The following is a 24,103-nucleotide window of genomic DNA, read 5'->3' as shown; positions in this document are numbered from 1 at the left end:
ACAATCACTTTTTATATCAGCAAAGGCTCTTCACCTTTCTGGTTAATCTGTCTCACTGACAGCTGCAGTGGTTAAAGGCTTAAAGGGCTAGACAGTACTGTCACTCTGGTAGGTAATGTATTGTAAAATCCATATAAAATTAGAAAAGTGTATCTTCAAGTGTTTATGAATTAAATATAAAGGCACTTTTTGGCAGTCAAGTGTGTATGTATTTGCTGCCTGAGGACAGGACGTTAGTTAAAAGTACAACTGAGAGAGCTTAACAGTGACTCTAATTTATTATGAACAGACTGAAGTAATTAAAAATATATGTTAGAGTGCTAAGAAACTTATGATAAATGGGTCTTCAAGGGGCTGGTTCTCTATGAAGTAATTTTTCTTGTGTGCATGTTTCATTGATTTCATCATCTAATTTAAGGCAGTCCAAAATACCAAGTAAAAGTAAGCACTCATAAAATAATGCAGCAGCTGCATCCACACTGGTCAAGTACCTCCAGTCCGTGCCTGCAATTGATTCGATTTTCATTAATTTCACAAGATTAAGGCTGGTATGTTCTTTAAATAATTATCTGATGAGCAGGTGCAAATAATAATATAATTAAAAACTAATGCTTTAAAAAAGATCATGGTTTTACAACAAACATTTTAAAAGAGATAACTGCACAATAACTGTAACTGAAAGGGTGTGAGATTTAACCACAGTCTTGATGCACTCAGCAATATAAAAACCCATCTCTAAGAAGCTAAAACTGCTGTAGTCAAACCAGTAACACTGTTCAAGCTCTGTCTGAAGACTGACATTGCTGCTTTGAGCAGAAGAGTATTTGTTATCTACGTCCTAGAAACCCTGATTGTCTGTTTGCCACGCGTGTACAGGATGCACAACAGGCTGTTTTGTAGTAGGTGTAGACACAGAGCCGGGCCTGAACCACAACGTTGCAGTTGTAGTATTTGTCTTTGCAGTTCTCATCTGTGGAGAAAAATGAAGAGAGAAGAAGCTGAAGAAAACAGAGCAGCAAATAACCAACCCCATTTCTTTTACCGTGTAAAATCCCTTGGATCTGTACTTAAAATTCATTTCAGGTTAAAATAGGCTACCTATGCAAATAACTTAGATTATTCAAGATTTTCTACATTTAATATAATGATAGATAAATGGTGGACGATACGTACCTAACCCCATTTCCTCAGGTTTTTTATGTAGTTACCTTAAACCATGTTGAATTCTCAACTGAAAATTGTTGTAGAAGACTAGCAGTTAAAATTTTTTCTAAGTCCTTGCATCTTCCTTTCCTAGTCATTCTCATTACTATTAAATCAAATCTGTATGAGGTGAATGGCTAATTCTGATGCCAAGTTATGTGTATGGGTGTATTTAATACATATAAAAGAAAATTGCTTAATTGCACTTCATGCCTTAGTTGAATGTTGTTGGCTCTTTTAGAACCTGTTACCAAATGCAGTATATCATACACAATCCTTTTTTTTGTTTCAAAGATTCTGCCAAGAGAAATCTTGGAGAATGCTAAGAGGCTGCAGAAAAACACCCTGTATGAACCATTTTCACAGAAGATCTCTCACATTCTCAGCAACTTCAAAAGTAAGTCAGTTTCTTACATATTCCAAGGACAACATTTTTAATCAGAAATGAAAACCTACTTTTACAGCACAGAAAAGAGCTGTACTTTGTGTAAAAGTAAAACCCTGAATTCGATAAATACTTTTATAACCTCTGCAAGACTATTAAATGTTTTCTCCACTAGATGGAGTTCCGTAGTTAGAACAGAAGGTTCCCCTTTACCTATTTCAGGGATACAATCTTGTGTGTTACAGGATTCTTTCTCTTCTGGTTTTAGCTGTGGATCACACTGAGAACTGGCTGCCATGTCATCCGATAGACATCGAACCTCTCGGACCCGAAATCCTCCTTCGCAGGATTTGGAACACTGAAACAATAAAGCTAAAGTTCACAAAGACCATAGGAGAAGAGGAAATACAGAAAGAGGAACAGAAAGGGAACTCGAAGCCAGATGCATGCTTCACTGTAGCCTTTTACCATCTTCATCACTACTGATTTTTCTTTTCTGCCTATGAAGTCCTTCATATACAGGTGCAATTTCGTTAAAGATTCAAAAAATATCTTTGATCATGGGAGCAACAACTGGACAAGTAAACATGGTGGGCACTACACAACTCAAAGCAAACTGGGATATTTCCCTCTCTCAATTTATTGGTTAGCTTCCTGCTTCTTTAATTAGTATTGTTCTTCTTTGCTTACTTAGATATATCTCTAAAATTGACTCTTTCTAGTGTTCACATTTCCTAGATTAAGAACTTCTTGCACTGAACTTTACTACTTGACTACACTGCTCTCCTCTGCCCTTTTGCCATTTATATACAAGCAGGAATAATTTTAATTGCCTTTTTTTTTCTAGCACTCAATTATTTTTGTCACTTCTTGCAGCACAACAATTTAACCAAGCATTATGGTTTTCCTTGAATGTCTAAAGAAAATACTTCTGTGCTCCTTCAAAGTCTGTTATGAAGCCAGAGACTTTTGTACTTGTTTGTCATGGTATTTTTAAAGCCAATTATTACACATTTCTGCCCCTACTGAAGCAAATCCCCTACTGACTTCAAGAATTTTGCCTGAGTGAGGTCTTTGAGATTTGGCTCACTGTCCAGTTTGACCTTAATGCTCACAAAGTTCATTAAATCTGTGTAATTTATAATGACTGAAACCTTAATAGCCCCAAACTAGTAAGAATGTTTTCTTGCTGACTTTTTTGGCATAATGACTTCTTTTCCTAACTTTACAAAAACAACTTATCACAAGCATAAAATCAGATGCTGTAGCAAACTAACCAAAATAGTCTCAACACTATATTCCTAAACTGCTCTTTAGGTACAACCTTTCCCCACTTAGAAAGGGCAGCCCTGTGGCAACAGCAATAGAACATTTAGAAGATTTACTTTTGTATAGAATACTGTAATTATTCTACCTCCAGCAGAAAGAACTTCAGGTTTGTAGACAATTTAAGCACTGAAATGGAAGTGAGATATCAACACACTGCACAAAGCACAGAATTCTGCATTCCACAGCCACTCAATCCCATGATGGAGAGGCCATGCCATTTATTTTAGGTCATACAAAAGGTCTGCTGAAGATATAAACTGGACAGTTTCAAAACCTAGTACAGGGGCCTTGAACTAGCTATTGGGCTCAGAGCTAACTCCATAATCTTTTCTCTTCAGGTCTAACAGTAAGAAATACCACATACTCTGCTGATAACAGTAACAATATAGAATAGAACCACAGAATAGCTCGGGTTAGAAAGGCCACCTAGTCCAACCTCCCCTGCAGTGAGCAGGGACACCAGGTTTCTCAGAAGGAGAATTGAAAAACACTTAGAAGATGATTTTGTAAAACCTCTGCTAGCATATGTATTTCTTCCTGCAGTGAAGATGGCCACAAAGGCTTAGACCTTTTAGATGCCACTTCTCAAGAATCAGCACTTAAACAGGGATCTCTAAATACCTATCAGACTCTGAGTAAGTTAGCACCTTGTCTCTTCCCTGCCTGCCAAAGACAGCACATATTTTCACTTTCAGAGGGAGCCTATCTGCTGCTCTCTATGGATGCAGACAGTTTTATCTTTTGTGGCTTCACACCCACAGGTTCACATTTGAAAATGGATTTGCTAAGGGGCTTGCTAAAGGGAAGTTATTTGCTCTAAACAGTTCAATTAACAATCCAAACAACTTCCAGCAACCCCAAAGAACACACTTCAATCTGCATGGCTTTATTATGAACCTAACTTAGATACTGCTTTCAAATAAACACCTATATACCTGCAATTAAGGAAGAAAAATTAGGATTCCCTTCAGCTGATTTATTTTGTTAAAACTATTCTACTTTCTTTTCCACTTTCTAGTGCTGCCAGTAGGGGACTCAAATAATTGAGCATTTAGTTAAAAAAAAACCACAACCAATCCCAAATAATTTCTCAAATAATTGAGCATTTAGTTAAAAAAGACCCACAACCCAATCCCAAATAATTTTTCTCTCTTAATTCACATGGATGAGATACTTCCAAAGGTTCCTGATTAAGGGAATTCAAATTAAATTATCAAGGAGCATCCACATTTCAGAGCTGTCACTGTGAATTTGAGGGGTGTAAGTACTGCACTAGATATGATGTCGTCTCATTCTACCATGACAATGGGCTTTCTGATTTCCATTTAGGAGAAGAATGTTGGGGTTTGGGGGTAAAAATCCAAGCAGCTTTGTCAGGTATGGGAAATGATGGAAAGACAGCTGAAACAAATGCATTTTGTGGCATGGAGTTGGTCCAGTTCCAGGGGAAACTGAAGATGCATGAAGTTCTACAACACATTTTCTCTCAAAGAAATTCTAAGTATTACAGTGAAGAGCTTGCTGTAAAATAGCATGGTAAAAATGACTTTAAAACCCAAGTCCATGCCTCACTCTTTATTAAATGCTCCTTAATTTTAGAGTAACTTGAGGTCTGAAAGGAAATTCTTAGTACACTACATTGTCTTCTTTGAAGAAGAGATCACCGAAGAAGACAACTATGCAGCATCTCCTTCTAGTCAAGATACTTCCTAACTTTTCTAAGCTCCACTGGATAAAGAATGATACTTTCTTTTTAGTATCATTCTTGTACAAATTAAATCAATTTCATGCTCAGTGGTTTTACCAAAACGGTGTTCTCTTTCAATATATATGGAAAGAGATGTAGCAAACAAAATACAGATATAGGAAAGCATGATAGACTTACTGTGCTCCATTCTGTATGAAACCACTTAGATCCACATGGTTTGAGGTAGCAGGATTGCTGGCTGGGAGGTTTTTCCAAGTATGAACATTCATAGGGGTTCAAGACATCAAAATTACCTTCAGTTTTCCTAACACAAATTACTTCTCTCTGTTGAGTTCCAGTGCCACACTCAGCAGAGCACTGTATCAGAGAACAAGAATAAGTGGGAGAATGTGTTACTCTACTTATGTACTTGTTTGCAAAGTAACGTTTCTCCACATTTTTTCCAGAAATAAAGCAGCACACATAGATACACACATGTATACTTGCATTTTAAATTAATCTCAAACAGAACAATTTGGACAAATACCTAGACACTAACATCCAGAACAAATTTCCTTACTTTTGTATGTCCTTTCCTCAGTAAAATAGACTTAACTATATCTTTCCTTCCACCACTGGCACATGTATGACTTGAAGAGAAAGGAAAAGGGCAAAGAATTCCTGCAGTAAAGTTTTCATCTTTCAGAATCAGAATAGTAGCCCAGATAAACCTTGGGTTACAATTATTCTTTGCATGGAGTACTAACACAGCAGCCAGAAGTCCCAGTTGGGTACCAGTACAAGAAAATGCTGAAGGATATAGCAATGACTTAACTCATCAAGTCACTACTGACTATAAGCATCAAGATATAGCAATGACTTAACTCATCAAGTGACTACTGACTGTAAGCATCAGGTATTACATATTTAATTTTTGATCTTAAAAATGGTTATAGCAATTAAAAGACACATCTGTGAATTTTTATTCCACATGGCACCACAGGCTAAAAAATGTATTTCTAATGATCTTTATGATTAAGATATATGACTAAGTGTATTTTTGGAGAGATCTGAAAGTGTAGCTTTACCTGTAGCTACAAACAGAAACTGGTATTTATTTTTCTAATCAAAAGAGAAGCATAACTCACTTTCTCCATAAACAGTTACTGCTTCTTGCTGAAGCAGGATTGTATGCACTGCACTGAACTTCTGAGGGTTATAAGGTTAGAGCAGAGTTTTGCAGTGTTACAAAGCCCCACATTCTGTGCAGTTCTTAGAAATGCCTTGATCTGCCAGGGTGTGCTTTACATGTTTGCAAGTATCTGTGTGATGTAGTGTTGGTTCCAGTTCTGAAAAGCAAATTTGACTCACTTGGATTCTTACTGCCCTTTTTCAAAGGCTAAATACACACACAATACTGTTCCTGGCACTTGTAAAAAGGTTTTTAGAAGATGATTCCAGCAACATATTAGTTTCTATGTTGCATTAAGGACTATGATTTTCAAGAGGCTTTTTCTAGCCTAAACCAATCAAACGTTATTAACAGTGGGGATTCTGTTTATATTTTGGGTAGAATTTACAATCCCTTTACCAGATTCCCACAAAAACCTCAAGCTGAATGAAGAACCTTAAGATAAATGCACCTAAATAAATTCTACAGGAAGTACTGCAATTGCACTTTCCTTAACACCAAACCTCTCTGTTACTGCTCTCTTTTACTGCTTCCTCCAAAAGACAGTATGTGAACATCCAGCCTTAGCTCTAGCAGAGCATGATACAGAAGGTCATCCATCAGTGCTCCTTTCTGCTCTGGTCTACTCACTGTCTGCTTTCCTTTTGGCATTTATAAGCCAGGACTTGGCTGGTAGAACTGATGTTGTCAGACTCTGCTTTCAGATGACACATGGCAAAGACTTGTACCTTTGGTATGCATCAAATAACTCAATCTCATGCAAAGAAGGAAGGTAAATTAGCTTATAAGAACAGGCAAGTTAGGATGCCCTTACTGAACACCTGTCTCTGGGACAGCAGAAATGGATGCAGAGGTCCTATTCACCTGCTGGAGTGGTCTGAGTAACCAGGCCTTGATTTTAGCTGTTATGGGAAATGCAGGTAAGTCTTTTTTACATCTGAATTTGTTATCATTCTTATAGAATACAAATAATTAGCACTTACACTTGAAAGCACTAGCATAGTAGTAGCCCTGTAATCTCCATCTCAGCTGTACCAGTTTAATTTCCAGCTCCTTATCACCTGGAAGGCTCTTGGAATCTGCAATGCAGTGAGTTAACAGCCAAGCCAAGAGACATTGCCCTACCAACTCGCCCAAGAGTTGACAGCAGCAGTCCCAAAATCTCTCAAGGCTATACAAGAGCCTACACAAAGGGACATAAATGTTTGGCAGGAGCTGACAGCTTCTAAAATGCCTTTGTTCCTGACAGCAGAAATATTTCTTTGGAACAAGAGGGCTACAGGGATGTGGATAAAGGGAAGAATTTACCTCAAGGAAAGGACATTAGGATACACAGGCCACTAACCAAATTTTGTTCTTTTGCCTATAATAATGAATTTCAGCACAAAATGGTGAAGCTAAATTTTAGGCTAAGCCATTGTTTTTTGCGTTATTTATCTTTTGGAAATCCCACACACGTGTATATATCTCCCTGCATTCAGGCATGACCACAAAGGCTCTAGTTTAAAAGGTGCAAATCCTTTGCTTTAGGTAACATCTGAAAATGCTTAGCAGCATCCAGGTATCTTTCATTTTATAAATGCACTGGGTCAATAGATGAAAAATAAAAATCAAAGTGCAGAGGAAGAGAAGAACAAACCTTTATTTTCATCAAAAACCACAACAAACTGCAGGTGCTGAAAAGTATTGACCATTAACTCAGCAAAATACAGGAAAACATACCCAAATATTCCACATAGATGCAGAAATACCTTACGGCACAAATATTCACTGCACAAAAATACAAGTTTTAAATTAAAATTCCAGCAGAAAACCAACAGATGTGTTAAGATACAGAGCTGGGCTTACCTGTGTCCAGCCCCCAGCAAACCACTCCACTTTACCAGCACAGGGCCCATTATTACAGGGAGTTGTTTCAGAGGGTCTGTTGTTGCCACAGCCTTCCAGAGGCAAACTGCTGATATGGTTTGTCATGCAAACCACCGAGCGCGTGCGGATTCCATCACCACATTCTGCAGAACACTGGAGAGCAAAAGACAGGACATATTCACTAGTTTGCCCTCCAGACTGCACAGTGACACGAAGAGAAGCAACAGCCATGAAAGTAAATTAATTTATGCAAAGTTAATTATTTTCATTTGTAATTCAGCTGTAGCAAATTGTCTTACAGTTTCATACCTCTGCAAACACTACAAGTAGAACTTGTCTTTACAGTCACGAATGAAACTGAAGGATTAGTTTAGAAAGAAAAGAACTTTCTATTAGCTTTCTTACTTTTCCTTCCTTCTTCCTGCCTGTAAGTTCTTTCAATTTTCATTTTATTAATCTTTCTGCATTCCAATTAACTGCTCTGAGGAAGGACTAGCTCAATAAATGGCTTTGCAGACACCAGTCCTATTTCAGCCTTTGAATTGTTCTCTGAGTTTCTCTTCTGACCGTTTCAGCTGTCAGCCAGGTGATCTTGCACTGGCTGAAGGATGAGGCTTCTCTTAAATGATGCCTATAAGTAACATAATTAACCTTTTTTATTGCTGGTGCACCACAAAATTTTCCACTTTCACATATATATGTAAAATATACTTACCTCCTCAGCACACCAGATTTGATGGCCAAGGAGACTTTTGCAAAGTAAAGTGGCAAATTCTTGAAGATACAAGAATGATGCAAATTGTCCTAGTAGTGAACATTTTCCTGTTTATATAAACTAAACTACACCCATTTCAGAAAATCCACTCCTAGGTAACCTGACTGTTTACCTGAGCCCCATACAATTGTTAAACTCAGACCTACTGTGCAGAAATGAATGTTGTGGCTGTTCACATTTCATCCTCAGCAAATATGTTCAATTACATTAAGCACAGAGAACCATGCAAATACTTTTCTTATTTCTATGTAATCTTCATTTGACAACCTAGTTTGCTTTTCTGCTTTGCAAACCAGAGTTGGAAACAAGTTTAGTCTAGAAAGTCATCCAGAAAAACTCCATACTCTTACGTTTTAAATGATTATGTATGAACTAGGCTTATATATCAAATAACAAAGGAAATACCAAATGGGAAGGTATAGAGTTGTCCCACCCTCTGCTGCAAGATTTTACTATAGATTAACTACCCTCTAAGGATTTATAAAGCAAACTTAATCCTGAATGTTTCTGCATTATGTATTTGCTTTTTCATGTATTTTTCTTCCTTTCAGCAAAAATCTTCTATGTGAAAGCCATGGATTTCCAAAGCCCAAGGCAGGCAGTTGGGAGAGTTTGGATAATGAAATCTCTCCCTTTGGTTTTCACAACTGACACACCCACTTTGCTCAATTCTGCCATTGATTTCTTGCATTAATACATAGTAACTGCCATAACCTAACATTGTGAAATATGAGGAACTTTCACAAGCTGCAACTTTATTCTGGTCCTATTATTAAAGATATTTTGTTTCACAGTCTTGTTTTAGTTGGCACAGATTCCCCAGAAACCTCCGCCTGTGTTTTAAGGACTCTGCCATTTTTCCTCTTCCTGAGGTCCCTCCCTCATGAGTTCAATTTCAGAAGCTTTCCATACCCATTAAAAACTAAAAATAAAAAAACCTCATTCAGTGCTCTGATAGTTGTTGGAAAACAACCGAACAGCAGTCCAGGAAAATAAGGCTAGTTCCTGCAAACTTGGAAAACTGCAAGTGGAAGCCTGAATTTTTGTCACAGCCACAAGGCATGGGTAGAGCAAAAAAACTCCCTTTAACAGTGCCAGTTCCCCTTCCCTAATGTGCCAGCTCTGCTCATTACCCTTAACTGGGACACCAGATGACAAGAAAGTGGCAGCAAAAATTCTCCTGAGGCTTGAGCATCCTTTCACCCAGGTCACAGCATCACTGCTAGCATTAATTACATTTTTAAAGAGCAACCAATTGAGTTTGAGTAAAACGTCCCCATTTGTGCAGGATTTCTGTCTATCATACCTCAACCTTCATCACCTGAAGATTTTTATCAGCTATCTTCCTGATGTTACACTGCTGCAAAAAAAAATAACCTTCATCACCTGAAGATTTTTATCAACTGTCTTCCTGATGTTACACTGCTGCTGCAAAAAAAAAATCTATTTTTCAAAAACATTTATGAATCTCCTCAGTATTGTTTGACCTACTCTGAGAAAATCCATTTCAGAAGGAATTTTAGACAGATTATGTAACCTTTGTTTTCCTAATAATAACCTCAGAATTGCATTTCAGGAGCTCACTTCTGCCACAGTTCCAAGACTGGGGCAGATTTTCAACAGACATAAAACCACTGAGAGCTGCACTGATTTCTCAAAAAGAAGAATAAATAAAGGGGTGTAGGAAGAAATATCTTTTTCATTGCCAAAAGATTTTCTGATACCTAGATTTAAATTGTTTCCCTTTAGTGTGCATCTGTGCACACAGTAGGTGCTGGATCAGTCTAGCAGATCCATGGCATCCTTCCAAGGTACCAAACATTTTGAAACACAGTCTTAGTCTTTCAGATGGATCATGATTGCTTCTACATCCACACTGCTGCTTTCTTCATATGTAGTAGGTAACAAGGTTGGTACTTACACAATACTAATGCTCTCTGAAGCAATTAACATTATGGAAAAAACTTCTTCACCACCTTGGCTCATGTAATAAACATCACTTGTTTTGAGAGCTGCAAAGACTTCCAGGGCTTGAGTGCATCAATACACCTGACCAGCCTTGACCAGCCTCACCTGGGGCCCCCACTCATCCCCCTGCTCATGGCCCCTTTACCCTCTGCCCCTGTCCATCACTCCCTGCCTGAGCCTTCTCAGAGCTGTGCCTGTCCCCAGCCACAGCCTGGGCATGAGTGATCCCTCACCCTGAACTCCTTGCCCTGCCTCATCACCACAGAGCTGCCCCAGCACCACTGAGCTGTGACTAACCCCAGGTACCATCACTGCACTAATTTCACAGCTTGACCTTGGACCTGCCTCATCACCATGATCTTGCCTGATAATCTGGACTCTGGGTTGTCCTTGCCTGCCAACCTCCCTGGGACACGTGGGCCCCAGCTGGCAAGGCTACTTCCTGCCATGCAGGGATTTTCATCTAAAGCAGCTGAATTGTGGCAAAACAAGATCAGCTCTAGAGAAGGAAACAGAAATCTCTGTAGGTCTTGGCCACTCTTCTATCAATGCCTCCTTCAAAACTCTCCTGGCTATATGTTACATTGCAAATTATGAAGTGAGTTAAGAATGCCAATCTTCTATTTCCATATGATTCCCACCTGAAATCAATGGAAAGGGGTGTTTTATCATGTTTTCATTTTATATTGAAAACAAATAAACAGTGATAATAAAAAATAACGAACTCTCACACAGGCTCCATGATGATTTTTTCCTTTTTTCAGGATTCAGATTTTAAGTGAACTATCCAGATTTAAACACAAAACAGTGAAAGAAGAGTGTGAGCTACAATACTCATTCATGGTTCCACATTTGACAGGTCAATAAACCCACTTGAACCTGTTAGGCAATGCTTAAGAATTGTGAGGAATAATGCACTGGGTTTTTATGAAGTTCTCTTTTTACTACAGTTCTCTCCTGGAAGATATTACAGAAGCATCGCTGTAACTCCTTCTAATGAAGAGTGAAATCCAGAGCATGTGTTTGATTTGTTTTGATTATGTTCCCTGATGTGCAGCATTTTTTCTTTCTTCCCAAGATTTTATTTTGGCCGCAGAATCTCATTAACATCTAAGAATTGTTTGTATTTTGGCTTCTTTTCTAAGTAGGTTCTAAACATAAAATGAGAAACAAATGAAGAGAGGAGATGGCAATGAGGAATAAACAAAAATGCAAGAGGGGAATGCTCCAGTTAGCTGAAAGGAAACACTGGTGAGTCTCCCATTGCTATAAATCAGGAAAATGCAGTTTCCCACTTCTGACCCATAGGAGAAGTAAACTTTCCAGCAATTAGAGCTGTCAAAGAATCAGTCATGTGAAATGTTTGCAAGAATCTCATCTGCTCCCATCAATCCCACTTTGTCGCTAAGTTCAGTAAGGTTCACCAGATTTACTCTACTGATTAATGGATGCTGTTTGGTGGAACTCTGCAGTTTCCATGCAGTATGACATCGTTGGAGAGTTATGAGACAGAAGTCATCTCTCTACAAATGCACATAAAAATATCACAGAGGTTTGTCCAGACTCTCTATAGGCAAAAGAGGTTAAAGATCATGGAGAAGTCAAAGCCATGAAACTTAAGTTAATTCTCTTATTTATACTCAACTAGAGCAATAAATGTAAAGACACAGAAACTAAGATCAGCCTCATTTGCTACCACTGAAATTAGTTAAAATCTCTGTTTCTCTCAAGACTGAGCCTGGGGGATAACAGAACATGGAGTTTAGAACTACCTCACAATTAACATAGTATATACCTTCCAGAAAAGAAGGGTTTGTTTCCTAAGGATGAACTGCTTTCCTTCCTTCCATGTTTCACCAGTGTGCACATGGTAGCTACACATCTCAGAAGCTTTGCAGGCAAAAGTGGATGTGTAACAAAAAAATCCTGATACCTGCTTATCAAAATAATGCAAATCAAGAACTATTGTTTTAGGAACATGTAGGGGTTTTAATGACACAAATAAAGAATCAGTGTGTGCAGAAACTGAATCCAGGAAGGTCAGTGCCATGGGGCAAAACAGGTGGGCCATAAAATACATAAATACAGTGTGGGAAAACAAGAGTGGGGAGCATGGCAAGAAGGCAGCCAAGTGTTATTCAGGGAGTAAAGCTACATACAGCCCACCCTGGGAAGGAAACACAACTCCTGCACACAAATTTGTTATGTTTTTAAGTGCACATATGTTATATTGCTGAAGTTACATTTAGGGAAATTTAATTATATAATCTTCCAATTCAGAACCACAGAAACTATATAAATATACTATAAACTATATGAGGGTAACTAGCATGATTTTTTGCATTAATTACAACTTTGCAAGGTTTCAGTAAAATAAGGAACCCCCAAATCTTTCCACCATTCCTAAAGTAGATCCTGTCCTTTGCTTAAAAGTGCTAAAGAATACCCTTTGTCAAATTCTGCATGACTATGCACCACAGTTATCAAATCCTGAGATCTGACATCTGTTGGCAGCAAAGACAACTAATTTTTATGTTACTGTGTTTTTTCTTGATGTTTCACTAATTACCCAAGGCTGTATGGTAATGCCCCATGCATCACATAAATCTGGACAAGGGAGTTTGATATATCCCTTGCTGAAAGAGAAAGTATGTGCCTAACTGATCTCTGACAGGCTTCTGGAAATCTCTGCTTGCTGCATGGGCAACAGTACACATTAAGTGTTTGCAAAGTGGGTTCAGAAAAGTACAGACTAGGCCTTCTCTTACAGCTGTACCCAAGTTTGAACTCAACCATTTCAAAGTTCCAACGTTCTCAAAAGTTATGATAAGTTCTTTTACCTCTTATTTCTAGCCACGGCTGAAATGTCAAAATACAATGGGAAAGACTGTTCTGTGGTATTTCCAGCTGGGACTCGAAGTAGGCATGTAATAAATCTCACAAAGAAGGTCTGTTCTTGTGAGATTTCCACCACGGTTTTGCAGACTCAAGAGGTTTGAACAAGCTTTTTTAAAGCATTTGAACTTTTGGCTGCTTATCTGAACCATTTGTGGCTGCCCATCGCTGATCTATGCTTATTGCTGAAGTGTGGCTTGGCTTAAAGTACTTCTGAAATAATTGGTTGGGGAAATTACACGTGCTAAGTCCATACACCTGGGAATGCCCATTTCCATTCCATGACAGAATTCTCCTCTTGCCTTTCAATAGAAACACACTCCTCTACAAAGAGAGACTGCTGATCCCAAAAAACAGCCCTTGAAAGGCACAATGAGAAAGCTAAAGGTTTGATTTGGCAAAGCTATTGACTACTCCTATACCTCACTGACTTCCACTGGAATCACTGCCACCAAGTGCCTCTGAACATCCCAGTTATGAGCTATGTGTGAATCTTAGAAGATCCTGCACCTTCCAGCCCAAATCTACTTTTTTTCCTGAAATAAGCTGTTCCTTCCATCCTCTTTGTGACTCAAACTCCAAACCCACTGCTGGCAGGAGTGATGGTGAATCATGCCAACTACAGTAGCAAGCATTTGGAAGAAATTAATCCGTACACTTATATAAGCTGAGAAGGTAACAAAATCCATTCTTTACTCTCCAACCCTAAAATGTTTGTGGTAAGAAAAAAACTCCAAATTTTCCACATTACCTGCTTCACTTCTATGTCTCATTTAACACGTATAAATAAGCATAATAACATTTTACAGTCATAACCTTCAGCACAAAAACTGCCTTTAATTCTGCAGAGGACAAAGTATCAGTGTAGAATAATGAAGAAAATGATGCTAGAATCTTCACTGGAATGTCTGTGCTTTATGTGATGGAACTGCACTAGCTGATAGCAGCTGGGTCAGTTTTTCCAAGATGTCTTTGAGAGTAAAATGCATTTTTCTCTCTTGTAAAATATCACTCTAAGAGCATTGTACAAAGAACAGCTCTACAACTAAAGAAAACCCCCAAAACCCCCTGTACTGCCATAACCCCTACAAGCAAAATCTTTGCCCTTTGCACTAATATTATATAACTATACTTCACCTGGGAGCTTTCTGTCCATCCTATGCAAGAATGTACACTGGGGAGGAGTGACAACAGCACAGATTTATTAGTCTGTCTTTTTGCTTTCATTATAAAATCTATTTGAGTTGTCTGGAGGCTGAAAGTTTTGCAGGCCTTTAATTGTAGCAAGACTCTGATCAGTCTTTTTAAAATTATGTGACATCCCAGGTACCTGTCTTACTTGTTAAGTTCCTGCTCCACCTTTGTATTTAAACCATGTGGAAAATCTTCCAAGTGTCCAAACTAATGCATAATCTATGAGCCTGACATTCCAACTTTCAATGGTAATACCATAAAAGGATTTAATAATGAAACAATGAAGTTATGAATGTAATCTTACAGCTTCAATGATAAATTATATGATTTGCCTGTCAAAGAAAAGGGAGATGCAACCAGGAGTTTACAGACTGAAGGCTCAACTTGTTTACAGATGAAACAAGCATCCACCAGAGGGACCAAAATACCAGGCTTTTCTCAGCCCTTGTTTGTGAGCCTTTTAATTAAAGTATATAAATATCACCATTGAAAAACAACTCTGAGTCCAATCATGAAACAAGGTAAATCACCACTGGTTTTATTGCTTTCATGCAGAGTCTCACAAACTGGAATAAAAAAAACGCTGCAACATCCACATTCAGAAAGTACAAGAGCCTCTCTCAAGCCTGTCTGTGTTTATGAAGTCATTCCCTTCTTTTCACAGCTATTAGATAATTGTTTTATGGCTTGAACTTAAACCCAGACATCAGGCCTCAAATGTGCATCCCTTAAAAAAACAGTGGGGAAACCCTCAAATGTGCATCCCTTAAAAAAACCGGGGAACCTTTTAAGAGCCTGAATCTTGAGATGCAGAGCTAAGCAAGGCAGAATAATAAATCTCAGCACACTCAATATTTTGGGAAGTTCAGACTCAGAGCCAATTCTAAATCCAGATGTTTGGCCATGTACCCACACGCTTGCCCTTCCTATGCATTCCTGTATCTTAACACAAACTCAAGATGCCTTCAGGATCATTATTTTTTTTGTTTGTTTTTGCCTGTTTAAGAGATCAAGGATAAACACGGAAAAGAAGACTAGTCCTTTATGGCTGTACAGATGTGTATTTTTTGATTCTGACACACCTAGGTTGTTTCAGAAGATTTGGCAGCACAAAGATGATGAGAAGCCTTACCCTGTCACTCCATTCTGTAAGGAACCAGCTCTTAGCACAGGGCCCCATGTCACAGTTCTCAATATCATTTGGCCGCAGCTTCATGTTACATTCCTCATCATCAACAATGTCTCCAAGGTTGCTGACACATTTCACATCTCGAGTCCTCTGCCCCACTCCACAAGGCACTGAACACTGCAACAAAAGGGAGGTTGAATCAGGACTCTACAAAAGGACTGCAGTGGTTTATCAGGGCAGGTATGAAGCAAGAGCAATGCACAGAAACACAACTTCTGAGTCCCTTTTACTAGTAAAGGTCTTCTGCTCTCTTTTCTTCAGCCTCAGAGAGTGTGGACAGCTATGGGTATCTGTGTCTGATGACATGAAGCATCCAGATTATGGTACAAGATGGAAGCAAATTTCTGCTGTGTATGCATGAAATGTTTGGATGAGTTCTGTAAACACTCTAGACTTGAAGGGGGAAGTCTCTGGGAATTTGAAGATTAAAGTCTGCAGTACCTGCATACCAGGGTACCTGGCAGAGCTTCCAAAGGCAGCATCATTGTTTTGTCCTTGTTTTAGAATGCTAAATGTCTACCCTATTTACATGTCCAAGTTATTTATTGTGTAAAATACTTTCCTTACTTCGGTACAGACACATGTATGTGCTTTACCCTATTTACATGTCCAAGTTATTTACTGTGTAAAATACATTCCCTACTTTGGTATAGACACATGTGTGCTATGCAACCACCTTTTTTCAGCTTTTTTTTCTATTTAGGAAACTTTAATGCTCACAGTTGAGCAGGGGTTTATTGAACTAAGACTTGCATATTTCCAAGGCTTTTCACATTCTGCTTCCTTGCTTCCAACAAAACATTCACATTTCATTAAAGATACCTGGAAGAAAAGAATTCTTCTTTTCTCGGGTTTTATACCCCCAAAGAATCAATTCTACTCACTGAGGTCCACTCTGTCCTGATCTGCCATTCACTGCAGATTTTCAGCTGGCAAGTGCTGGTGGTGTCTGGCTTGTCCAGGTGGTGGCAGCGATACTGCTGCACTGTCAGGGTGCGATTGGCATACATCTGCCTGCACAGGATCTGTCGGTGCTGCATACCAAGGCCACAGGTCTTGCTGCACTCAGACCACTCCCCTATATCCCAGCTGAAAAAAAAAAAAAAAAAAAAAAAGATTTTTTTTTTTTCCTGGAAAGAATTCTCTAATGCCAATCTCAACACAACTTGAATGAAAGGATTCTGAGGGTAGAGAATGCTATAAAATAACACTTGAGACTCTGCATGCATAACTATTCCTTATGGAATATATATTATTGCCCTAGGGACACTTCCCAAAAATTTGAGATGTTATGCCTAAAAGCTTTCTGCAGCAAAGGCTCTAAAAAAGGGCAATACCACCAAAGCCACAGAGTGCACCCAGGCACTCATTGATCAGTATAACTGAAACAGCAAATAATAAGCAATGAATAAAGACAATTAATTTCAGAGATGAAAAGCATCCCTAGATATATTCTTCTCATTCCAAGATTTCACTGTATTTCTTTAGTCACTTTTGTATAAATATGTCATTTTTCCCCCTCTCAGTTTTCATTTCAAGCATGAAGGGAAGGATCTGAACTGTACACACATTTTATTTCAGAACTCTTGAGAAGAGCAAATAAAATCTCTGTATTCTTTAGATACATTTCTTTGTTTTTATTCTTGACATTATCCTGAATTAACATGAGTTGTTAGAATGAAAAAGGTGAGCAAAATGCTTGGTGAAAGAAGAGATCAAGCAAATAGGTTCAGAAGTTCCTGAGTATCTGACATGCCCTGGGAAACTGTTGTCAGACATCTCAGACACTGTAATAGCACTTAGAGCATTAGAAACTAGCTTCCTACTTCAAATAACCTCTTTCACATGCAAAACATCAATGCCATTGGCATTTTTCACTTGACTGAAACTGGAATATCTTACAAAGCTGGGCATGGGAAGAGGTTGCAGGCCTCCTCCTCTGGAATGGGTTTGGTACTGCTGTCACAGTAACTCTCAGGTACCTCCTCATGAGTGACTCTGTTGACACAGTGGAAGATTGGGTACTGTGATCCTGAAATGAACAAGAAAAGTAGGTGAAGAATTGCAAAAGACTCTGCAGTCACAACAGCAGCATCCAACACCAATGGAGAAAGGAAACAGGTAACTTAACAACAGGAAGGACAGACTAAGATTTTATCCAAACCTTCTAAATGTAAGAGCTGAATGTTGCACTATTGACATTGTAATGTTGTGGGAAGTATTTAGTATGTGGAAAGTACAGCATGGCACGGTAGGAAAGGCTGAGAAACACTGTAGGAAAGGCTGAGAAAACATGTTCCTTGGTCTGTATGAGATCTTTGTAGTGCAGAGTACAAACATTAAGTTTCAGGCAATTCAAAAAACATGCAGCCAAGTGGTCACAACACAGGCTTGACAGGAGGAAAAAATTAGCAGCCATTCTGTCATGCTTCTGGAAAGAGACTAAGCCTCCTTACTTCAGAGTTATGTGGTCAGGAAATACGTGAGAACATTATTCACTTTACCCTGATTTTGAGAAGATTCATCAGGTAAAGCTTACAGGTTAACCATTACTGTAGACTACACACTCGCCAAAACTTACCACTCCATATTTAATGCTCAGTCTTTCATACTAGAGCAGAAAGACAGAACTCCATTTCTATTACTATTGCAAATTGACCAGCAAAACATTGACAAAGAGCATGGTGCTGACATGTCTACTTGGATTTGGGAAGTGAAAAGTCAAAGTACATTAACTCAACCAAAGAGAAGTGGTAAAGGACAACCAACAACTGCCAACTCAACCACTTGAAGCTAGGCTCACTGACTTAAAAATTGGGTGATTTTAGTGGTTTTAGGCTATCCTACAACAAAAAACTCTGAATGACTAATTATTTATTGGTATTGAAGCCTTATTAGTGCAGAAATTCAGAATTAGGCAGAGAAGTAAACCACAAACATGAAAATTAATTTTGGACTGAAAGAGAAATATTTTGCATAGGCTTAACCTTCTTCCACAGAATGAAATAAGCACAAGTGGAATGCTATTCAACCAGACAGGCAGATACACAGTTTACACTTCTTCCCATAAACTTCCTGGAATGCTCTCCTCCATTTCCTGGAATGCTTTCTTCCCAGATCTCATGTTTGTCATTTTGCCTTTGAAATGCATGGATGATGTGTGATCCTTCTGGATAAGGCTGTGTTTTGAAAGTAAAACTATCCTGACTGATCTTGATATTAGCAAATATACTTCAGACTTTGGGGTAATGTAGTGGACAACAAGAAGACCAAGTCAGAAGTGTCAATTTTCAGTGTTTGCAATCAGAAATAGAATCAGAGAAAAACCAAAATTCAGGTGGTTTAGGCAGGCACACAAGGGTGGCTGTAGCTGGTGGGAACTGTTGGATGGCACACTTCAACTTCAGGATGGAAAATTTTAAATTGCAATGCTCACAGATGTAATATTTGTTCAATAATTTAATCCACAGCTTTGTGTCTCACCAGCTCCCTTACACTAATACTTCAGAAAAAGCTATTATATTTTCTGAAGCCTAAGGAAAACCCACCAGTTCGCAGTCTTTAACCTCCCTCCTATTCTTTTAGAAAGTGACAAACTTATACACCCCAAGCCATTTCCAAGGTGTAGACAACCTTTTTTGAGACACCTGTTTTTTGAGGCTGTTTTAAGGCACAGGCTGTGCTCAGAGAAGATGAAGAGAGGTGCTCTTCCTGCAAGACCTTACAGGCAAATCTGTACAAAGTTTCTGTGGCTCCAGGACTGCAGGAATTTACAGTGCACCAGTGCTCTGCTCTCTGAACAACAGAGAGGGATGATGTGCCACTCCACTTCCTTGACAGGAGCAATAGCAGTTTCCACACTGTCCAAATTCCAACTGATCTAGCTGCTCAGTCATCTTAAGTGGAAATCTGGGACAAGAGTTTGTGGCAGTTCTCATGGGAAGCATTTTCACTTTGTAAAAAGTAATAGTCTTTTAAAGTTTCACTTGAAGTGCTTTGAAATCTCACAGCTTTTCATCAAAACTGTTGATTTATCTTCCCTTTTTCCTTAGGTAGCACAAAAATAATTTTTCTTTCTTTCTTTTCCAACTTAGAATTTCCTAATGCAATTGAGCTTTGGTGGCTCATTACAAAAAATTAAAAACCATACATCATCTACATTTCTGCAAGAAGAAATACAGTAGCAGAAAATGGATAACATGGAGAAAAGGAAATAGAAGAAAGTGTCCTGTACTGAATGATCCAAAATGAAAACAAAGCCTTAAATAATGAAAGATTTTCCTTCTGACTTTTCCACTCCCTTCTTTGTCAGCCTGTATAATCTAGTTTGACTTGAAATGCCTTAGGGGCATCAGAGATTCAGGAAGGCTTCTCACACCAAGATCCCAAGAAATGTTCATTGAGTCTCAACAGAGTCAGACTCCTGCTCTCAAATCCTGAAATATTTCCTTTCAGAGGCAAATTTCCTATCTTTCCTTATAATTTCCATGATTTGTATTTCATGTTTGTAATTTTGCTGTTTCTACTGATGTAAATATAAGCACGTGTAATGGTACTGACATGACTTCTGCTAGTAAGATAACAGAAAACACCAAGTCTAGCCACGCTTTACACACATGAGACTTGCTGAATAGTCACACTGCACCTTCCCTCTTTGCTTCTCCTCTCCCACACTGGAACCCTCCCAGTGTGCCATCGATTTTCTGTGCATGGTGTCCAAAGCACTTACCTTTCCCACATGTAGTAGTGCACTCAGTTTTTCCAACCTGTTTCCAGTTGTGTTCTCGGTTTTGTCTTGGTGGTTGCATAGCAGGAACCTGGTTCTCTGGCTGATGAGAAGGAAATCTTCCTGGCTGAATAACTGGAAAAGTTCCAGCTGACTGTCCAGTGAGAATGTCTGTCTCTCTATGCAAATCCTCATCCTCATGACTTGTGCTTTCTGGCATTCCTAACTGACCATTCAGTGGCTCCCCTGATGATGGACAATAATAGAAAAGTAAAATAATGAGCCTCACATGCAAGTATCAGGCTATGCTTCCATCCACTAATAATCAGAACTGGAGCATCATTCCACTTGAAAGCCACTTTCATCTGCTATGTAGGGACTGCCTAATAGTGACCTGCAAAGACTGTGTTGTTTTAAACTAAGATAACCAAGTCTCAGCCAGCTAATACATTGAAAACTAAACACTGAAGAATCTCCAAACATGCTGTAGTGTTAATGCACCCAGTGTCAAGATTTCTCAAAGCTTTTTTGTTTTGTACCATGCCCTGCATTCTGGGCCTGCCCATGGCACAGCACAGCTGCTCCTCATTATGAAGACTACAAACACACTTAGAAATTTGTCAAGGCAAGTCACGAGCATTAAAACTAGGACCAAATTCACTTGCACATTTTTTACTGTCCTTCAGAACTTTGTAAGAGTACATGCAGCACATATCCACAGCTCAGTCAGGAGTACAAGCTGTCCAGATTCTGGCTTGGGAAGGAAACACTATTCTCTTTGATCCTCTCCAGTAGGGAGAGGAAAGAGAAACTGTGAAGGGTTGTTTTAAATTATCTCAAACTCTGAAAAGGAAAATCATATTCTATTTCATTTCTGAGACATGGTTACAACACTCCAGCTCATGCAAGCTCATGGCTTACATTTTAGCAACAAAATTGTTACTGAGAGGAGAAATTCCAGATTCCCAAATAAAGTATAAATAATCCCTGCCAGGATTAATTCACTGAAGTTCCCAAATCTATGCTGACTTCTCTTTCAACATGTAGGGTGAAATTCTGGGCCTCTCCCACATCAATGGCAGCATTTACACAGAATTTAATGGTATGAATTTCTCCAATATCTCACTGGATAACAAAATGTGTTTAATAATAGGAAATGGTGGCTCTTTACCTGGTCTCCTGTGAGCAAGCAGCTGAGGACTAATGACATTGTCTCCTGGAATGATATACTCATAATGTATACCCGGGTTAGGCTGCTGATGTATCATCTAAAAATAAAACCAGGCACACAGTGAGTTCTTCCACTTGTTATTACTAATACTTACACATGAACTTGAACTGATAAGCTACATAACATTTATCATTGGTCAGGACAGAAACAATGATTAACGACTGTCTCCAAAGAATGCCACGTTCATCTTCAACTGAATGAAGACATCATCTGAGTGCAGCCAGACTGACACTGCTCTATGCTAGCCACAACTCTGCACACATTTGTATGCTTTAAATCTATTTTACTAAGCAACTGAAAGCAGCACAACAAGTAAAATTAGTTTTAGTGGATCAGTAAAGTCTGCAAGAAAAAGGCTTGATTTAGATTTCCTATGATCTGGAGCAAGATGGAAACAACAGCAAACAGGTAAAATATCAGAAATAATGTTTCAAATTAAACAAAGTATTGGCACTGAATGCAATTTTATTGTGAACAATGAAGTGAACAATTTTTTCCATCAGCAAGATTAATCTAAATACTAACTCACATAGACATCAAGGACTTCATTTGTTGGACCATCAGCTAAAAATGACTCCCCTGCAGTGCTGGAGATCTCATTGGGGCGTTTATAAGTGAACATTGTCCCACCACCTTCGTATCTCCCCGGGCGATCAATCGCCCAGTTTCCATTGATGATGGACCGTCCCGACCGACTCCGCAAGGCTGTAGAGGATGGGACACAAACACAAGGACTTTGATCAGAGGACATCACTTTCACATACTGGTGCCCAATGAAAACCCCCAAAGGTGCAGAGAACACTGTTAGTTATTCTCTGATTCCAGGTGGATAAAGCTGTTGAAAAGAACAGTTACATTAGTAGTTGTGGGGAAAAACACCCCAACAAACACAAACCAGTCTTGGAAAACTTCGTGTGAACACTTGGTATGTTTATGCTGCAAGAAAAGAAGGAAGAATCAAAGACAGCTTGGAAAACTTTCCCAACAGTTTCTCACAGGTGGTCACAGGACTGACCCAGCCAGCAGCACACACCAAACACACATGGACACTGAGGAAGTGCTTTTCCTCCACTTTCTTCCCATTCAATCCACTATTTAATGATTTAGGCAGGACAAACACAGTCAGACACAGAAAATCATACATTACACAATGCAGAAGCACCAAACAATTTAGGGATGCTTGAGTATCCCAAGTTGCCAAATATTACAGTTATCCTTCATGAAGCCATTTGGCTAGTGCCACCATTTCCTTTCCAGAACACGATTCTTGTATCAGCACATCTGCAGAGCCCTACACCATTTCCTTTCCAGAACACGATTCTCATGTCAGCACATCTGCAGAGCCCTGTGTGCTGCACTGCTTGGAATGATGAGCTCTCTGCAAATGCCACTAGGATCTCCTGCATAGGAAAAAGTGACTTGTGATCAGACACTAGCCAGGGGAGGATGAAATACAGATTCAATATCCAGCTGGGCAGTGCACTCCCTTTGTCCTCATTGGCAAGTCATTGCTTTGGTGACTTAGGTGCTTCTGTTCCTACTTGTTCCTACTTTCCTGATCTATGTGACTACAATTTTAAGTCCTTAAGTTTAGAAACTCCTGCCACATACATGTGCATAACTGAATGCAATATGAGACTTACATATTATTTTAAAACATAGGAATATCTTGAGAGTGAAACCACATCAGACACTGCTTAAGTACACAGGAAAGACACAACCCTTTCTCTAAAGGCTCTGCTAATAGATTTTAAATTTTATTACCAAAGAATTTGCTTTTAAACACAGACTAAAACAGACAACAAAATCTACTAATACCCTTGGCTGTGTATTGCTTGATAATTTACTTTTTAAAATACAAATTCAAGGTAGAAGCTTTCAACTTACAAAAATTTCATGTCAAGGACCCAGTTATTCCAGACACTGTTTCTTCTTTGCCATGTCACAACTGTGATACTCAGTTTAAATGCTCTCAACATTATACCCAACAATTTATGCTACTGGGATAAACTTTAAAAGTCTACATGCATGGTCTAAATGATGGGAAATTAGACTTATGCCATTAATTCCAAAGTAATACACATCAGAAAAGAAACATTAATCATTCTTGCATATTCCAGACATCTGAATTAACTTAATTAATCAACAGAAGCAATCTTTCAGCTTTTGCTGCAGGCTTCTCACTGAAGAACATCAGCATGACTGTGGTGAGAAACATGGCAAAATATCAGTGCAAAGCACATCATGTTAGGATAGAGAAAGACAGCAATAAAGAACCATACTACAACTATCACAGCCATGAGAACTGCCTCAGCATTACTCTTACAGTGCTGGGAGGAAAAATTACAGCTCACACACTCCTGCATACAGGTTAAATGTGAACCCCAGTCACACTATTTACTTGCTATTTATATGCTATTTACACTGATTACTTTTTAATTCCAACAACTGTAGACTAAA

At 38.8% G+C, this 24,103-nt stretch overlaps 1 protein-coding gene across 1 annotated transcript in view; it reads right to left on the bottom strand.

Moving 5' to 3' along the window:
* Positions 1–569: 569 nt before the first annotated feature.
* Positions 570–24,103, bottom strand: part of THSD4 (thrombospondin, type I, domain containing 4) — an 80,121-nt gene continuing 56,587 nt past the window's right edge. The window contains exons 3-12 of the mRNA XM_009078778.1: positions 22,173–22,348; positions 21,584–21,680; positions 20,416–20,658; positions 17,589–17,718; positions 16,571–16,775; positions 15,630–15,803; positions 7,645–7,818; positions 4,803–4,982; positions 1,802–1,946; positions 570–970 (exon numbers count right to left, since the gene is read on the bottom strand). Of these exons, the coding sequence (XP_009077026.1) occupies positions 828–970; positions 1,802–1,946; positions 4,803–4,982; positions 7,645–7,818; positions 15,630–15,803; positions 16,571–16,775; positions 17,589–17,718; positions 20,416–20,658; positions 21,584–21,680; positions 22,173–22,348 (1,667 nt within the window). The 3' untranslated portion in view covers positions 570–827. The remainder of the gene's footprint in view (positions 971–1,801; positions 1,947–4,802; positions 4,983–7,644; positions 7,819–15,629; positions 15,804–16,570; positions 16,776–17,588; positions 17,719–20,415; positions 20,659–21,583; positions 21,681–22,172; positions 22,349–24,103) is intronic.

This window comes from Acanthisitta chloris, unplaced genomic scaffold (genome assembly GCF_000695815.1).
Source record: "Acanthisitta chloris isolate BGI_N310 unplaced genomic scaffold, ASM69581v1 scaffold5287, whole genome shotgun sequence".
NCBI lineage: Eukaryota > Metazoa > Chordata > Aves > Passeriformes > Acanthisittidae > Acanthisitta > Acanthisitta chloris.
The sequence above is the reverse complement of the archived record's forward strand: the minus strand, read 5'-3'. Positions and strand labels throughout refer to the sequence as shown.